Genomic DNA, 17,854 nt, shown 5'->3' on the forward strand with positions numbered 1-17,854 from the left:
CAAATGAAAAGAATGTTGGGTAATGATTAAATTTTCTCTACTAATGGAAATATGATATCTTCGGAAGAGATCTTCAAAACATAGAGCATTAATATTTCATACGAGAAGAATGAAAAATAACAGTTTTGTTCTATTTTATGCTGATCCTTTTAAGATCATTTTATTAAAAAGACTCATGCAAGTTAGACGTGAATTTGTAGTGTAATAAAGGAAAACAATCTTTCATGATTAATAGAAACCATTTTGGAAGGAAAAATGAAACAGGAGAATTTTTTCCTGCTTCAAGTAATGAATAAACATTTTTCTAGTTATTTACTGTTGTCGTCATAACTAGCCTACTGATGACCGCGCATATTGCCAAACTTATTAAAATGCTTCACCCTTATACATCGTTTCCCCTGGTAACGAGAGGAAACTGGTTTTGGTATGCGGAGAAGAATGCAATTCGAAATGCTACTTTCTACAATCGCTACCAGCAAAGTGATATAAATATAGTTTGTACGCATCAACCTCGTTGGCTACATCTGACAGCAGAGAGTAAAACTAATGGTTGTTTTTTGTTTCAAATGGTTGGTCTCAATTTTTATGACGTTGTAGTATTCGATAGTTGGATATTTTGGATGGGGGAGATATTTTGCATCCCTCTCAAACTTGTTAGCTTCTTTCTTATGATTAATAGATCACCATTGCTCAATAAATATCCAGACGCCTGTTAATTACTTCACGCTTGCGCAGTGCCTATCTAATAATTAGAAAAAAGACAGTATCGGTACAAAAAAAGTGGCAAAAAGACAGTATGGGTACAAAATCTCTTTAGAATAATTTCGATATTCACCCGAACCTGAGATAAAGAAACAAAGGGGAAAAAATTGATTTTTTTTTTTAATAAGAAATGCATATCGAACCACAGAAGATTTTAAAATGTCAAAACTAACTTTTTCAAAATGTCTGTACTTATTACATATTACAAATATTCTCAATAAGTTTAATCACACATTATAACCATAACTATTCAAAGAATGCTGAGAAAGGTGCCTGATTAATATAGGATTGCCTTTTAAACTCCATCTCTTTCAAGATCTCAAGTATCTTAGCAGAGAAATTAGTTTATGATGATATAGTTACTCTGTATTATCAGTGAGACCAATCATCAGATGTACTAAAATAAATAGTTACATGTTTCATCCTGTTACATTATTAAGCTTGCAGAACGAAGTTATAGTTTCATGTGCACCAGTAAATTGGTAGATCAGTGTGATCTATATAAGGTTGCACTTTAAACTCCATCTGCTTCAAGTATCTTTGCAGAGAAATCAGTTTATGATAATAACGTTACTCTGCATTATCAGGGAAACCAAGCATGAAATGTATTAAAATAAATAGTATTATGATTTATCTTGGCATATTATTAAACTCGCAGTACGAAGTTATTGCTACTTGTAGACCATTGTCTTCAACAATGTGTGTAATTTTTTCATGGGGGTGTTCAAAAATTCAAAATTGATAAATTGATTTGAGGTTGAATATAAAACTGGTGTCGAATATTTATACTTAATAGATGTTTTAAATAGAAATTGGTTGTATTTAAATGCTTAAAACTCAGAAATGTATTAATAATATTAAAACTAAATTTGATTTTCAACTGCATTTATTAGTCTTTTTTAACTCAAATTTTAATGAATCACATTATATTATCGGATTTTATCGACGGAGGAAAAATCTATCACGAAAGCGAAACTATAATCAGTTAAAATAAAACTTAAATTAGCTACGCTAATATTTCTTTTAAAAATCTACTAAAATGGGAACAAAAAAAAAAAAAAAAAGAAATCCAAAGAGAAAAAAACAACAACTCTAAATTAGCATAAGCTTATAAATTGATGCAATTAAAATTGCTTATTTTAAGAAGCGTTACTTACTAATGAGATTAAAGCTGTAACATTCTAATAAAAATTCTAAAACAATAAAAACTTCGAAAGGATTTCCATTTCGAATACTACGTTAAATAAGAAGAAAATCATTTAAGATTTCAATGAAACCGTGTGGCGAACATTTTTAAAATAATTAGGAAATATAAAACCGACCAGAGAAAGGAAAAAAAGGCTATTTTTCTTTTCTGGGGACCGATATCAAATCATGCCGATATCAAATATTTTTACCGTGGAATGTCGAGATTTATTACTCTCTAAAACTTCCCCACGACAATATCTCGATAAACGCGCGTGTATGGATATTTTTCTTGGTCTTGTGCCAAGTTGTATTTGTGAAAGAACTAACGGTTTGGGTTTTGCCAACGATAAGGGTATTAAACGGACTATTCTCCATTCTTACAATACTGCTGGGCAGTAAATGGAAATTCCAATAAAATTCTATTTAATTATTTTTCATTTACAGCCTCAGGATTTATTTTTAACTTTAAACTTTGAAAACCGTTTCCTTTATAAAGTACGGGAAGCAAAACAAATTGTTTTTTATTCTTTTCTTTAAAAAAAATGCTGAATGATAAGATTTGTTTGCTTTTTAGTTCTCGTAAATTGAGTTCACTCTTGGTTAAATTCTAAAGAAAAAATTAAGCTACACCTATTTATTTATTTACTATTTTTGACTATTATATAAAAAGAATATATAGTTTTCTTGGCACTATAAATAAGCATTTGTTCGAAATTTTTAACAAAGGTAATGAAGATATCAAAAAGTCTTTTTTCAAAGAAAGAGCATTTATTAAACCGTATTCAACATTTTTCATCTTATTCTTTTTCTTATGACACGAAATACAAAAACAACGTTTTTTGTATTGCCCACATTGGTAAGAGAATTGATAGGCATGTACCCCAGAGAAAGAAACTGCGTCAAAGTCAAACTTGCTAAAAATTTTTGCTGATTCAAAGATACTACGGTAAAAAAAGAACTAAAAGTTAGAATGGAAGGTTTGTTTCAGATTGTGTGATCAACCTCTTCTATTTTCAACAAGTTTTTTTATTAGAAAGTTCAAATGGGAGCAAATCTTGTCAGTTGGATGAATGTACAGAAGTCAAAAAGTTTAGATTCAGTGTATGGGCTCATACGATTTATAAACTAAAGAAAATATTCCAATTAATAAACTATAAATTTTTTTTTGTATAATAATAGCAATCGAAAAACTATGACTTAAAATCGGCGAGAATTCTTTTTAAAAAAAAGAAAATAAGCAGCTCTTTTGTTATGATTCTCTTAATAGAATTTGTAATGACTAAAAATTAGTTCATACAAAAATTTAAGTATTTCACAGCATATACCTATTCTCCAATCAAAATCCTACACAAAATTCTAGCTCGTAGTTGCAAAACATTGATAACTACTAGATCAAATTTTGCTTAAATTGAAAATCGTAATAGGATAATGGTCCATCTGATGCCTAACATGCGGGAAAAACGAGAAAGGTGAACAGAAAAACCTATCTATATTTGAACTAATCAGTGTTATAGCTGTTTTCCTACTGTTGAGGGAAGAACTCTCGTATAGATTATGAAAAAAATTTCAGATTAGAGTAACGAAACAGTTAATAATCACATTAAATACCGAGATATCACATTAAAAAGATGAAGCTTAATTTGTGTGATAAATATTTTATTTATCGAACTTATAGCGTTTAAGTTTGAAATCGTTCTATTATTTTATAATTTTTAAAATAATCTAAATCAATTTTAAATTAATCTAAATCAATTTTAAATTAATCTAAATTAATTTTAAATTAATCTAAATCAATTTTAAATTAATCTAAATCAATTTTAAATTAATCTGAATCAATTTTAAATTAATCTAATAAAATTAATTTACATCTATTGTACATTTAGAAATCTTTTTTTCTGCCATACGATCGCATTTATCAATTGAGCTAAATTACAGATCTGTAAAATAAATACTAAATTAAAAAGTAAAAATACATTTAAAAAAAAGTAAAATGAAAGATTATTTGCAAATAACAAATAGTAGTGTGGGGAACAAAACGGCCCTTACTTAAAAACAGTCCTCATATATTTGAACTAATCATTGTTAAAGCTGTTCCCCTTCTGTGGAGAGTACGAACTATTTACACAATATGAAGCTTAAACGGGGTTTATATTTCTATAAATCATACAACATTGATTTAAATCCTTACATCTTATACATTATAATAAATAACACATTGAAATAACGAAATAATTAATAACATTAAACAGCGAAATTTCACATTAAAAAGATGAAGCTTAAATTTGTGTGACAAATATTTTATTTATCGTACTTATGGCGTTTAAGTTTAAAATCGTTTTATTATTTTATAAATTTTAAATTAATATTATTTTACATCTACTGTAAGTTTAGACATCTGTTCTTTTGCCATAAGACCACATTTAGCAATTGGGCTAAATTATTGGTCTGTAATATAAAAAATAAATTAAAAAGAGAACATATTTTTTTTTTAAAAAAAAGAGAAAATGAGAGATTATTTGCAAATGACAAATAGTAATAATAATAGTAGCAATTAAAAATGTTCAAAAAATGCTATTCATAATATTCATACGCTCATGATAGTTATGCATTAAATATCCATGATCATCTTCAATAAAAAAAGATTAATTTTATTCAGAAGTCAAAATTTCATTATTTTAATTACATGAAGTAATTAGAAATATTATTTTTAACATGAATTCTTTTCCTCTGTAAAACTTTAAATACATGGATACTTTACATCATTTCTCTATAATTAGTTTCCAATGCACAAGTTAAAGTTAAATAAATAATAAAAACAAGTGCTTGCTTTGAGTTTAAATACCGCAAATAAAGTCCCTAGTTGTTTCATAATTATCTCTACATTCTAATTAAAGTTATGGAGCTACACATTTGATCTTTTAATGAAAATCTACATACAATTAGTGAAGTTAGACGTATTCATCTTCATCCAGAATCGAATTACATAGGTGTATTTGAAGCTTAGCTAAATTATCTAGTACTATCGTTTCTCTGGGAACCCTAAAGTACAATCAATAAACACTGAACGTTCTGGTTGAAATAATTCAATTATTTTGGTTAAAGGTGAAATTAAAAGAAAACTATTCAATTCGAATCTAAATATTATCCTAAATCAACTTTTAGTTTTTTGATATATGAATCATTCCTCTAATGATTCGGATTACGACAATTATTTAATAACAAAACTTATAACAATACTAAAGGTATAACAGGTTTATAATTGTTTTAAAGAAACAAATAATTTTATGTTTAAAAATTTTCGAATGCCATTAACGATTTTTTTTCAAGTTAGATATAAAACTAAAATATGATTTTGGTTTTATTTATTTAAAGTTGAAAGTTACATAATTTTTAAGTTGATTTTGCTTTCGAAATATAATGAATTATTAATAATTATGAATATTACTAATTCATCATATGACAAATTATTAATAATGATAAATCATTGAGTTTTAATGTATTTTTTTACAAATATTTTATACATGGCAAATAAGTCCATTATACTAGTATATTACATGTTTATGAAGAATTTTATGAGGGGATAAATAGTTTTAACTTTTAATAATTCCAACAAATTTTAAAAGTGATTTGATTATTTCAGATAGATAGATAAATATTATTAGAAGAATAATTTTGCATTTAAATAATTTCTTACACTTTTAAAGAGTTATAAAGCCAATATTCAAAACTTATTATTAGATTTTACTTGTTCTATGTTTATTGTTGTGAGATATTTTTTTAAAGTTTAGTCTCAATGCGATGTTTTCGTGACTTACCATAATCTACTGGCAACTATGGTTTTGTTTTCCGTGAAAACTTCATTTTTATTTCATGACCCATTAAATAATACTTATGTGCTTCATTTTTCAAATATTTATATTTCTCTATGGCTTATTCTTTTGAACTTTAATATGCTGTTTTGTATTACAAACACTATTTAAAATATAATATATGAATTTTTAAAACAACTATGCTTAAAAAAATGTAACATTTGGTTTCATAATGTTGGAATTCTAAGTTGAAAGATACGAGGGCAAAAGTAAGTTCTCATGAAATACAAAAATCCATTTATTTCCTAAAACATATCATTTTAAATGTTGAATGCTTATCTTATTTTTAAATAACTTCCACTTCAGTCTTTGCTTTTCTTAGACGCTGTGAGACTTTATTATGACCCCTTGAAATGGAATTTCCCTTCATTTTATTATTAGAGTACTGAAACTGATCGCCCACTTAGAGTGCCTGCTAAATATTTCCTCCTCTGCAATATTCTCAATAAAAACATATTCGCATTATAACAGATAACTGACCCTAGAACCAATCTTGGTATACAGTGACTTTCAACAATTCTCTAACTTGAAAGGATAGTTCTTCAAAAATTGAATAATCATTGTAGACGTTGTGACATGCAGAAAAAAATAATATTCAATGCAAGAACAAAGCGTTAGTCTGGTAAGATATAATAAACGCACAAAAACTATCATAAGTTTAAAAAAGATGCGTTGGTCTAATGACGATTTTGATGAACAATAGATTTTTAATCTAAATAGCCATATAATACATTATACAAAAGGAGTCCAGCATTTGGGATTGCCTCTGTATATAGTTTTACCAACAAGCTTGTAAAGCTAGTAAACGTTTTCTAATATCTTCGTATTCTAAGTAGCATAGAATTTTATAAGTACGGAGAAGAATTTTATGCGTTCAACGATACCATACTTGCATGGTACAGATGTTTCTGGTAAGAACAAAACATAATTCTTGTAATCAAACCAAAGTATACGGTGTTTAAACCATTCAAATGGTAGTTTTACGGTTTGCTATAATAAGGGTTTATTGGAAATTCTGATTTTCAAGATTATAGTTCTTATAACCATACATTTAGCAGCAAATACAAAACTGAAAAGGAAATTTGACCAAATAAATGGTTTTAATGCTATGCTCAAAAGTATCACGATAAAATTAATAAAATGTTCTTCAGAACTGTCACTCATTTTACCATTTATTTGTTAATTTTAACCATTTGATGACTTACAACAATTAATGTTATAATCTGTTTATACTTCTCTAGTTTATTTAAAATGGCGGTTTATTTAAATTGATTATAGTTAATTGTTTCTCATGGCTTCAAATGTTTAAATATAATGATTTAAAGATACTAAATTTAGATATATCAAATTATGATGACTGTTTTATCCCGCTTTAATGAGGATAATGAGATTTATTTACCCCCATATATATGTGAGTTTCCTTTTAAATACAAAGAATGACTTATAGAAGAACTGTTAAAATTATTGATTTTTTGTAGATTTTATCTAATTTTACAACACTTAAAACGCAAAAGCATGGTAATAAAATTTATTGTTGATTATACCAAAAAGTCATTAACAAAGCGTTTTGGTGATAATTTCCGTGCTTTTTGGTGATCCCATAGAGCCAGAAACACGATAAATGTTACCATATCCTGGAAATTTCGACCCTACTCTTTATCTCAGTGTACAGCTGCAAGTACTTTCTTTGGCGGCAGATAAATTTTATAATTTTTAATTTTTCTATTATTAATATCCTTTCTGCTTAAAGCAAAATTTGAAGCAAGATAAAAAAAAATCTTTTTAAAAAAACACACTTGATAATTTCTTAATAACTATAAATAATATTCAACAATATTGTTTAAACCTAATGTTTGTTTTTGAAACTCAGCAATTCTAACTCTGTAATTTTATGTATGTTTATGTATGTTTACAGAATATTCGTTATTGAATTTGAAATGAAAATGTTATGAAATTGGGTGCAAACAATTCAAGTATGTTCTTCAATAACTTTTTAATGTTATTTGAATGACATACATTTAAAGTACGATTTTCACTGACAACGAATGATAGTGACTAATATTAAGCAAGAGTAACGTTAACCACTTTATGTTTGCAAATGGAAGAACTATACTTCCTACTTGCGAATGGAAGTACAAATAAGTTTACTGTCTTAGTTTATTATCGATACATGTAATAGTAAAAAAACAGTAGAATATTTGCTTTTATTTAATTTTTAAATGAATAAAAATATAACCATACAAAGCTTGCTTAAAAGTAAGAAAATCAACTTATTTGAACTAAATTTGAACGAAAGCAAACTAAATACTATTTAAAAATATCTTTAATAAGTATTTGCAAGTTGTGAAACTCTTGAATGCATACCTATATCAGCAATAATGCTTCCAGGTTCCAAATTATCTAAGAACTTATTGACTGTATTCTTTAATGGATCTTTTGCATATGAAAGATCATAGCCAATTCTATCATAAACTTCACGGACATAATCAAGCTCCAAAGCAACTGATCTGGAATGCTTTTCTTTGGACATGGCTTCTTGCTAAGATAGATAGCGTTTCAAGGAAATATCAAGGCATTTTTAAATGTTGGTTCATAATAACTCCTTCACTATTATCCTGAAAATAAAACAATCATAAAAATTGAATTAAAAGGTAATTACCATTTAAAAAAAAGAAAGTAAAGTAAAAATAAAAAAACACCCAAAACCCACACATATTAATGTATAACAGTGATATCGGTACACTATAAAATAGCATTCAAAACACTTATAGTTGACTTACAAATCTCATATTTCACTGTGATAAAAAAGTATGGATAAAATATGGTAAAATTTATAGTATTTCTGGGTAGATGGAAACACTAAAAAACGAGCTATTTTTTTCTGAAGCGCTTTGATCATGACTTTTGGTAAAATTGACAATAAAATTTTGCTATATTACCAAGCTGTTTGGTAGTAAATACGGTCAGATTTGGTAATAAATCATGATAGCTTAGAGCGTGGCATAACAGTCATTTATTCGGTTAATTTTATTTTCAGTTTTGTATTTTTACTATATGTGTGATAATGGGAACTATAGTTTTGAAAACCAGAATTTCTTGTAAATGGTTACAATACAAATGGTAAAATAACAAAATGAATGGTTTAAATACTGTATGTTTTGATTTCATTGCCAGAATAATCATACATGTACTGTAATTTCACCAAAATTTTTTTCAGCTCACCAGTGTCTTAAAACAATTAATATAAAAAAATTTAAAGATTTCGAAAACTCTGTGTTAAGGTAATCACAATTATTTCTACAGAAAAACTTATGACTTTTTTGTAAAATGCTCAAAGGGCAATTTGTCTCATAAATATTTTTCATATAAAAACTTCTCTTTACATCTTTAAAAGTATCGAATGGCCACTAAATATAGATTTTCAGAATTTTTAGTAAAATTACTGATCTTTAGAATGCTTATTTAATTTATAGCCTTGCAAAGTGCTCATCTTCTAAGGAAAAGAATTATTTTTTAAAAACGAAAATCAGGACTTACCTTAATTTAAACCTATTGACTACAGCCTAATTTCTTGAATAATCAGATTTTAGTGGAAAATTTAAATTTAACATCATAATAAGCTGAGTGTTCTCTAAGTGAAATGTTTCAGAGAGTAAAACAAGCAAACATAAATATTATTTTAGACTGCTTATGCAGAGATCCAACAAAACCTGCATGCAAAAGTAACTTTAAACAGCCCTATTTCAAATAGTATAACATCTCTGTACACTTTTATGTTTGATACTTCTGTTCAGACATGTTCCACACAAGACATATAAAATATCAGAAGACAAAAAAAAAAAAACTTTATTTTGAATAGTTTGTCTAAGAGCAAACACATGTCACTCCCAGAAATTTATATTAAGTATGTCACTTCAATGCTGCATTTATTTCTCGGCAAAAAAAAAAACTAGTAAAATGTTTGCCTCATTGAATATTTCATTATAAATTTTAAAAGCGTATATATATTCTTTGATATGTAGTGTTTTTTTGACGAAATATTTTATTATTTTAAAGCTTTTTTTTTATCTTCAAACTACAAAAGAATATGTCAATAAGTATTTTTCATTAAACGACATGCTGTTTTGTTTCATAATTGGGTCACTTTCATAATTTGGTGCCATGTGTTGTTTATTTAAAAAATATTTTTCTTGAAGATAATAGAAAATGTACTTAATTTTTTTAAAAATAATATGAGAATTATAAGAAAAAAATTGCATTTTTAAAAATTGGTTGAAAAAACGTAACCATAATATAGCGGTTGGACATATAAAACCTATGATGTGTTTCTCAGAATTTTTTTTTTTTAGAAATTAAATAAAAATGAACTGCCTAATTCTGTAACAATGTTGAAAAATCTAAATTATATTCACAATTAGACATTTTGAATGGCAACACTTGCTTATAATCGAATACTGTTAGGAATAGTTAAGCAACCTAATTAGATTTTCAATATTTGTTTCACGAAGTGGAAACTTTTTGGGGGTTAGTACTATGCCATGTCTATAACCATACTTATTTGCATAAAAATATCCTTTTATTCAACTGCATAATTTAGCATTTTATCCTTTTACCTAAATTGAATAAAATTTCAATAATCTTTTAGAGTTATTTAGATTTTTGAAGTTTATTACGTGACTATTACAGACCAATCCGCTTATTCTGTCTGCAAACAGGTGTGACAAGCTTGAAGGCAGTCACGACTTTATTCGCAAGCTTTTCTTTTCAAAAAATTACTTATAATTAGTAATAAAGATACATAGGAAGTATTTTTGTTCAGAATGTATAAAAATAACAGGAATTCTGGTAAGCGGCATGATGTTTTGCATGGTTTCTGGTCAAGAAACTTTCAACTAAAAATATTTTTTCAAAAAAAGGAACTATATGGAAAACATTCAAATAATATCGAAGAATAACAGGAACTTAGTATTTTCTTTAAAAAAAATTGTATATTCTCAAAAACAATTTTATTGTGTCATATACCTAGCATTTTAAGGTTAAAGCATTGAAAAACTCAAAACTTTTTAAAATTTAAAATTGTTTTAAAATCTTATATTTCAATTATATAAATAGTTTTTACTAAAAAGAGCTGAGTAGACAGAAATTTTGAACAACAAACAAGCATCCGGTGATTTATTTAGAAAATTTTGGCATTATAGTTGCCACCATTTTTTGGGTTAAGGTAAACTAAATACATTAAGTACATGGCTGAAGTTATCAAGCAAAAAATAATATAAAATTGACAAAATAACAATTGCTGGAAAAAAGTAGTATAAAACTAGTATTATATATATATATATAATTACTAAAAATGTGCTTGTTTTTTAAACGAAATGTTTTCGGGATTGATTCTAATGAGCATAAAAATATATGTTGTCAGTAAACAAACAATAAAAATGAGTAAATTAGTAAATAAAACTACAACATTAAAAAAGCACATTAAAAATGTTAATTCATACAATGAAAAATAATAGTTTCTTTCAACACCAAAAATGGTGGTGACCAGAAATTTTCACAGTATGCAAAATTATACTTTGAGCACTTTACTTGTTGATTTGTCAACCAACGTATTAATCAACTTTTTTATTCCAAGCATTCTATCAATTGTAATTGCATTTTTTGTCAATTAAAAACTACATCTTTTAGATTCAGCTGAGCATTTGATGGATTTATTAAAAATTATAAATCAATTTACGTTTAGTAACTGAATTTCTAATCAAATATGCTAGTCTAGTAAACATTGATGTACCATTGGAGGAGTTTCTGTGCTAGGAACAAGCTTCGTCATTCTGTCCAAGCGATTTTCCGCTGATTGTTTCGGCAAAAAAATAATGAATTTTTATAATCTTTCTTTTAAACTATGAAGTGAATACAAAAATAGATTGTATTCGAACTAAGCTCACTTCTTCCCCACCTCCGACTATTAACATTCCCGATTTTAAAATAACCCCCACATAACTCTCGTTTTTCTCTCACTTGTATTATTTTCTTTCATTCTTTTGACAAACAGAAGTGTAATTATTAATTAAATTGGGATCCAAAAGAAGTCGTCTTTAATAAATTTATAAAAAAATTTTCCTCTACGAAACTTTTTATAAAACATGTTTTAATTCTTGATAATCAATTTCATGCAATGAAATTTTCGGATAATAGTACTATTAATGTGTAAAATTATTTGGCAATAAACTTATAATTACTGCATTCATGTCATTCTCAACGCTATTATTTACATAGCATTAATTACACTCTTATAAATTATTTTCACTGTCCATATTTATATTATGGCCCTACAAAGTCAATAATATAGTTGTATGTACCGTGTTCCAAAAAAAAAATAATGACCCCCACCCCCCGAATAAGTTACGAAGTAATGGTTGCGCGTTCTAGAGCTCATTCCTAATAGTTCGAGAGAGTGATCTCAAATATTCTAATTAATTAGTGCAGACGATACTTAAAGTTACGAAATCAGACACAAAAACGTAATTTCCTTGAATAAACATCCCTTTTTTAAAACTGATTCGAATTTCTGACCCCCAAACGTATATATATATATATATATATATATATATATATATATATATATATATATATATATATATATATATATATATATATATATATATATATATATATATATATATATATATATATATATATATATATATATATATATATATATATATATATATATATATATATATATATATATATATATATATATATATATATATATATATATATTTCTCTGAATAATGTATGTTTATTCAGAGAAAGAGCTTTTTTTTGTCAGATTTCGTAACTTAAAATATCATCTGCACTTATGAATTCACATATTTGAGGTCACTCTCTCGAGCCATTAAGATTGAGTCTTAGAACGTGAAGATCCGATCATTAGATCAGAAGCTATTGTTATTGGAAGAATAAATGTTCTACTTATTCTTCAAAAAGCTCCATGCTGCAAATCTAAATAAAACAAATGGATAGCGATTGCTTTTATCGGACAAAAATATTTTCTCATTTCCTTTATATAATGGTCCTTGGCATTCATAATCATTGTGTCAGAATATATTATTGAATGAAGATCCTTTTAAGTGCGATGACTGAAAGCAAAGGAACAAAAATAAATCGATTTTTTTTTGCCTCCCTGATAAAAAGAAAAATTGAGTTAAGCTACTTAGCTTACAATTTCTTTTGTATTTATCTTTTATTTATGGACCTTAATGGAGCATAACAGCAAACTTTTAATGAACTTAGATTTTTATCAATTTAATTTAGATTTTACTTTCTACTTGCGTAGAAAAAGATATAAATAGAAAAATAAATAAAGGACGAGAGGAAAATTTGATTTAGCAAATATTTTTTACCGAGCTTAATACGATTTATCATATTTGGTGTTGAATAACGATTTTTTTTTTAAATTTAAATATTTATGATTATTTAATATGAAATGAAACAGAATTATCTAAGCTACATTAGCTAAATTTAATCCTAGGTGTTAGGCCCAAATTTTTTTTCAGTTTCTCTAGATACATTTTAATCAACAGAATTGTTTCAATAAAAATTTTATCTAAGCTCAGTGGTTATTAAATTATTTCTTCTTTTCTGATGAAAAAAATAAAGTTTAAGAGCACTCATAAAAAAATAAGCTTTTTTAAAGAGTGATTTGCATCTTTATTAGTAAGGAATTCGTAAACCATTAAAAAATTATTGGGATAAAACTATTTCAGTTATGACTTGCACCGATTTGTAAAATATATTTAACATTTCATTACGGGTTTTTAATCTTTCTCTATGGCTTTTTAATTTATAATATATACCAATTTCTCTTTTGTATCTCAACTTTCAACAGAAAAAGCTGGCGCCAAGTCGACTGATACCTCTCAAATGGGAATAAATATTTGAAAGGAAACGGTAAGGTCTATAAATGCACTGAAACATGTCTATCAATATACAAAATTTAACTTCTTGAAATGGTGTCGAAAAGGCAAACTCCATTAAAATTGAAGCACTCTTGTCAACGGACGAACACTTGTCGGTTGTTGATAGTAGACGATGGCTTGTTTAAAATATTGACTCTCCATGTTTATCACACAACTAGTCTCTTCAAAATTTTCTACTCAAATTAATATGCTATTTTGAGATACCGTGTTGATCAACAATAAGTCGTAAATAGAATTGAAATACTCCGTTTTGTAATAACTACAAACCGGACAGGTTCAGTGCTCCATTTCAACCAATATGATCTATTACTATTCCCGTGTCTGAAATGTGTTTATAGCCAGTTTAAATTATATCATGAAATATTTAAATTTTGGATTAAATCAAATTTTAGACAACTCATTTTCATTGCTCCATATCCATTTAAATTACTGTGTTTCTAACTCAACTAGAATAGCAGTAATGACAGTATTAAAAATAAAATCCTTTACCTTAAGATTCACACACCACAGTCTGACTGTTTAGTCTTCTTTAAGATCTACACACCACAGTCTGACTGTTTAGTCTTATATTACTAAATGATTTTTATTGTAATTCTCTTTGCATAATTAGTTTATTTTTTAAAATTTGTTTGTCCCATGTACTTGAAATTTTTTCATAAAATTTTACAACATCTAGGGAATAGAGTACGCACTGGAGGATCGAACTATATTTTTATATTTAGGAAAAAAAAACATTATTTAACATTGAAAATATGCATTTTTGATTACTTTTTTTCAAATGCGTTGTGATATCAACGGCAATTTATTTAGAAGTTACAGTTATTTCTAATTCAAAGTCTATTCCCTGAGGTCTTTGTTTAAAAATGTCGCAAAACAAAAATATTTAAAAGCATTAAATTGTGAGGAAAATCTTTTGAAATAAGGTCATTTTTAAGAAGTTCTGACTCCCTTAACAATTTATTTTAAAGTTTAAATGCATTAATATCATCTTTTAATATATAATGCATGCAAAAATCAAAATTTAAAAAAAATATCTTAACAAAAAATTGCAATATTTATTCTGTGAAGGTATTAGAGAGCCTTAAAATGAATATTTACTAAAAAAATTGAAAAGATTTTTTCCCTCCTCCCTCTATGAAATGTGTCATGTATTTCCTAACACAATAAATGAAGTACGCTATTCAGTAATTATTTGGTATCATAAACTAAACGAATGCTCAGATTATTTGCAAATAATTCGACATGTTTCTCCTTGAATTTCAAATGGTTCGTCATGTTTCTCCTTAGGTTTCAAATGGTTCGACATGTTTCAATTCTCTAATCAAGATGTTAGGAGAATTGTGTTAATAAAAAAATGTTAAATCTATAATTTATATTCCTTTTAGTCAGAAAAAAATTTCCTTTCTGAAGCTATTTTTTAGATTTCTAAGAAAATCTTTTAAAATAAGGTCATTTTTAAGAAGTTCCAACTCCCCAAACAATTTCTTTTAAAGTTTAAATGTATTAATATCATCGTTTGAGATATAATGCATGCAGAAATCAAAATTTAAAAAAAAAATATCTTAACAAAAGATTACAATATTTATTCTCCGAAGATATTAGAGAGCCTTAAAATTAATATTTATTAAAAAAATTTTAAAAGATTTTTTCCCTCCTCCCTCTATAAAAAATGTCATGCATTTCCTAACATAAAAAATGAAGTACGCTATTCAGTAATTATTTGGTATTATAAACTAAACGAATGCTCAGATTATTTGCAAATGGTTCGACATGTTTCTCCTTGAATTTCAAATGGTTCGTCATGTTTCTCCTAAGGTTTCAAATGGTTCGACATGTTTCAATTCTCTAGTCAAGATGTTAGGAGAGTTATGTTAATAAAAAATGTTAAATTCAAAATTTATATTCCTTTTAGTCAGAAAAAAATTCATTTCTAAAGCTATTTTTTAGATTTATGCTCATAATATTTCTTTTTCTTTCATACATACTCCGAAGCATGATTATGTTCATCGTAATTGGTATAGTAATTTATGGAGAAATATATTTTTCATATATATTGCGTGATATAAAAAATTATCTTTGACGACATTGATCAAACTGAAGATAAAGATTTACAATGAAAACACGAGATATATTGCACGCACTTAACGATTCATTAGCATTCGTTACCCGCTACAGCAAAAAAAAAAAAAAAAAAAAAAAAAAAGAAAAAATCTCAAAAATTATTCTGTTCGTAAATGCGTGTTCTACATTTTTTTGTAAAGATTAATTTTCAATCCTCCCTTTTATTCAAATTATGAATTTAATCTTACTTTTGTAAGACAGACTTCTTGTTTCTTATCAATTGTCCCGTAGCTATTGATAAAAAATTATATTTTTTTAACATTATTAATATTTTAAATTAAGTAGTGCAATATATAAAATGCTATATATGTGTATTTTATTAAAAAGTTTAAAACCAATATGCTATTTTCATGTTCTAACAGTTATTTCATAATAACCTAAAATAAATTTTATATTATATATTTTTATAATAAAAAAATGTTTAGAGTTCTCGCAAAAAACTGTTGGTCATTCTATGTACTAATCAATGTAAGTTTTAAATGACAAAGTTTAAAGTTGCACAATAATGGCCAATGAGTTTCTAATTTACAATTTCTTGATTAAAAAAAGTATTTTTAAACTTTATTAATGGGAGAACAATTTGATTAATTTTGTTTTAAATTTCGTATATTGCCGTTTAAAATTATTTAGTTTAAAATTATATAAAAAAATTGCCTGCTTTATAATTCAATAATGTTTTTAGCTATAAAATAAATCTTAATTAATAAATAATTTTCTTGCAATTATTTATTATTTTATCGTGAAATTAGTTTTGTCAAACAAAACTTATTAACTAACTAGAAACTGCAACTACACTCAATATATAATATAATATAATATAATATAATATAATATAATATAATATAATATAATATAATATAATATAATATAATATAATATAATATAATATAATATAATATAATATAATATAATATAATATAATATAATATAATTGTTTTAAGATTTACTGCAAACAAAAAAGAATCAGTTTAGAAATGTGCCTTGTGTAACTTTTATTGCTTGAACAATTCTCAAACAATTGTTGAAAGTTCAAAGCAAAAAGAACAACTATTCCAAGAATTTTACCCCGAGGTAAGATTTACTGTATGTGTAACACATTTTTCCTAAAACTAATAACACATAAATTCTTAGATCCACGTAATACTTAGTAGTTTTTTTAATAGTAATAGCATTATTAATAATGATATAAAAATAATAATAAAGTTAAAATATGTAAGTCGAAATGAAATAGGAAACAAAAAATTTGGAACTCACTATAAATATCTTTTCCATATTTATGTAAGTGAGAAAAAAATGATAGTAGTAGTAACAAAGATCTCTCTGAATAAATTTCGATCTAATAATTGGATTTTTACTTAATATGTTCCAATAAAATGGTTAACTTAAGACTTAAAGATGCTAATAATGAGTGCTGATGGTATTTTAAATTACGGAATCATTCAGAAAACATACCTTCTCTTAATAAAAAAAACATTTTTTTCTTGACATATCTTCACTCTCAAAAAATAGGGGGAGCCGCAATCTCGAATATAAAGCCCAAAAGCTTAGTCAACAGAACATTAAATCGTTATACTTTATCATTAAATTATTATCTGAATCCAGTAATTAAAATAGTTATAGTGCTCACTCAGAAAAAAATCCCAATTCAGTTTAAGTCATATTTTAAAAAGCGTGCTTACTTTTTTTTGTTGAAAATTGAGATTCTTGTATGTATAAGTTTAGCTAATGTAGATATATAGTTAGCATATAAAAAATGCAGGTCCTCCTATTTGGTATTGTCTCAATTTAGATCGAAAACATGTCATATATTCTAGAGATGACCTGTTTTCTGAATAGGCTTGGAAATATACAGCCAAATGGTTGCAGTAGTAGATAAAGAATTTGTAAGCATAACCTATGGAATTATTTAGTTTAGATTTTTATTTTATTAATGTT

The 17,854-nt window shown here is 26.1% G+C and overlaps 1 protein-coding gene across 1 annotated transcript in view; it reads right to left on the reverse strand.

The window, feature by feature from the left end:
* Positions 1–17,854, reverse strand: part of LOC107436448 (uncharacterized) — a 96,654-nt gene that overhangs the window by 24,713 nt on the left and 54,087 nt on the right. The window contains exon 2 of the mRNA XM_016048177.4: positions 8,184–8,434. Coding sequence (XP_015903663.3) covers positions 8,184–8,349 — 166 coding nt within the window. The 5' untranslated portion in view covers positions 8,350–8,434. The remainder of the gene's footprint in view (positions 1–8,183; positions 8,435–17,854) is intronic.

Source organism: Parasteatoda tepidariorum, chromosome 11 (assembly GCF_982258835.1).
Source record: "Parasteatoda tepidariorum strain Cologne lab strain chromosome 11, Ptep-v5.0, whole genome shotgun sequence".
In the NCBI taxonomy this organism is placed as follows: Eukaryota; Metazoa; Arthropoda; class Arachnida; order Araneae; family Theridiidae; genus Parasteatoda; species Parasteatoda tepidariorum.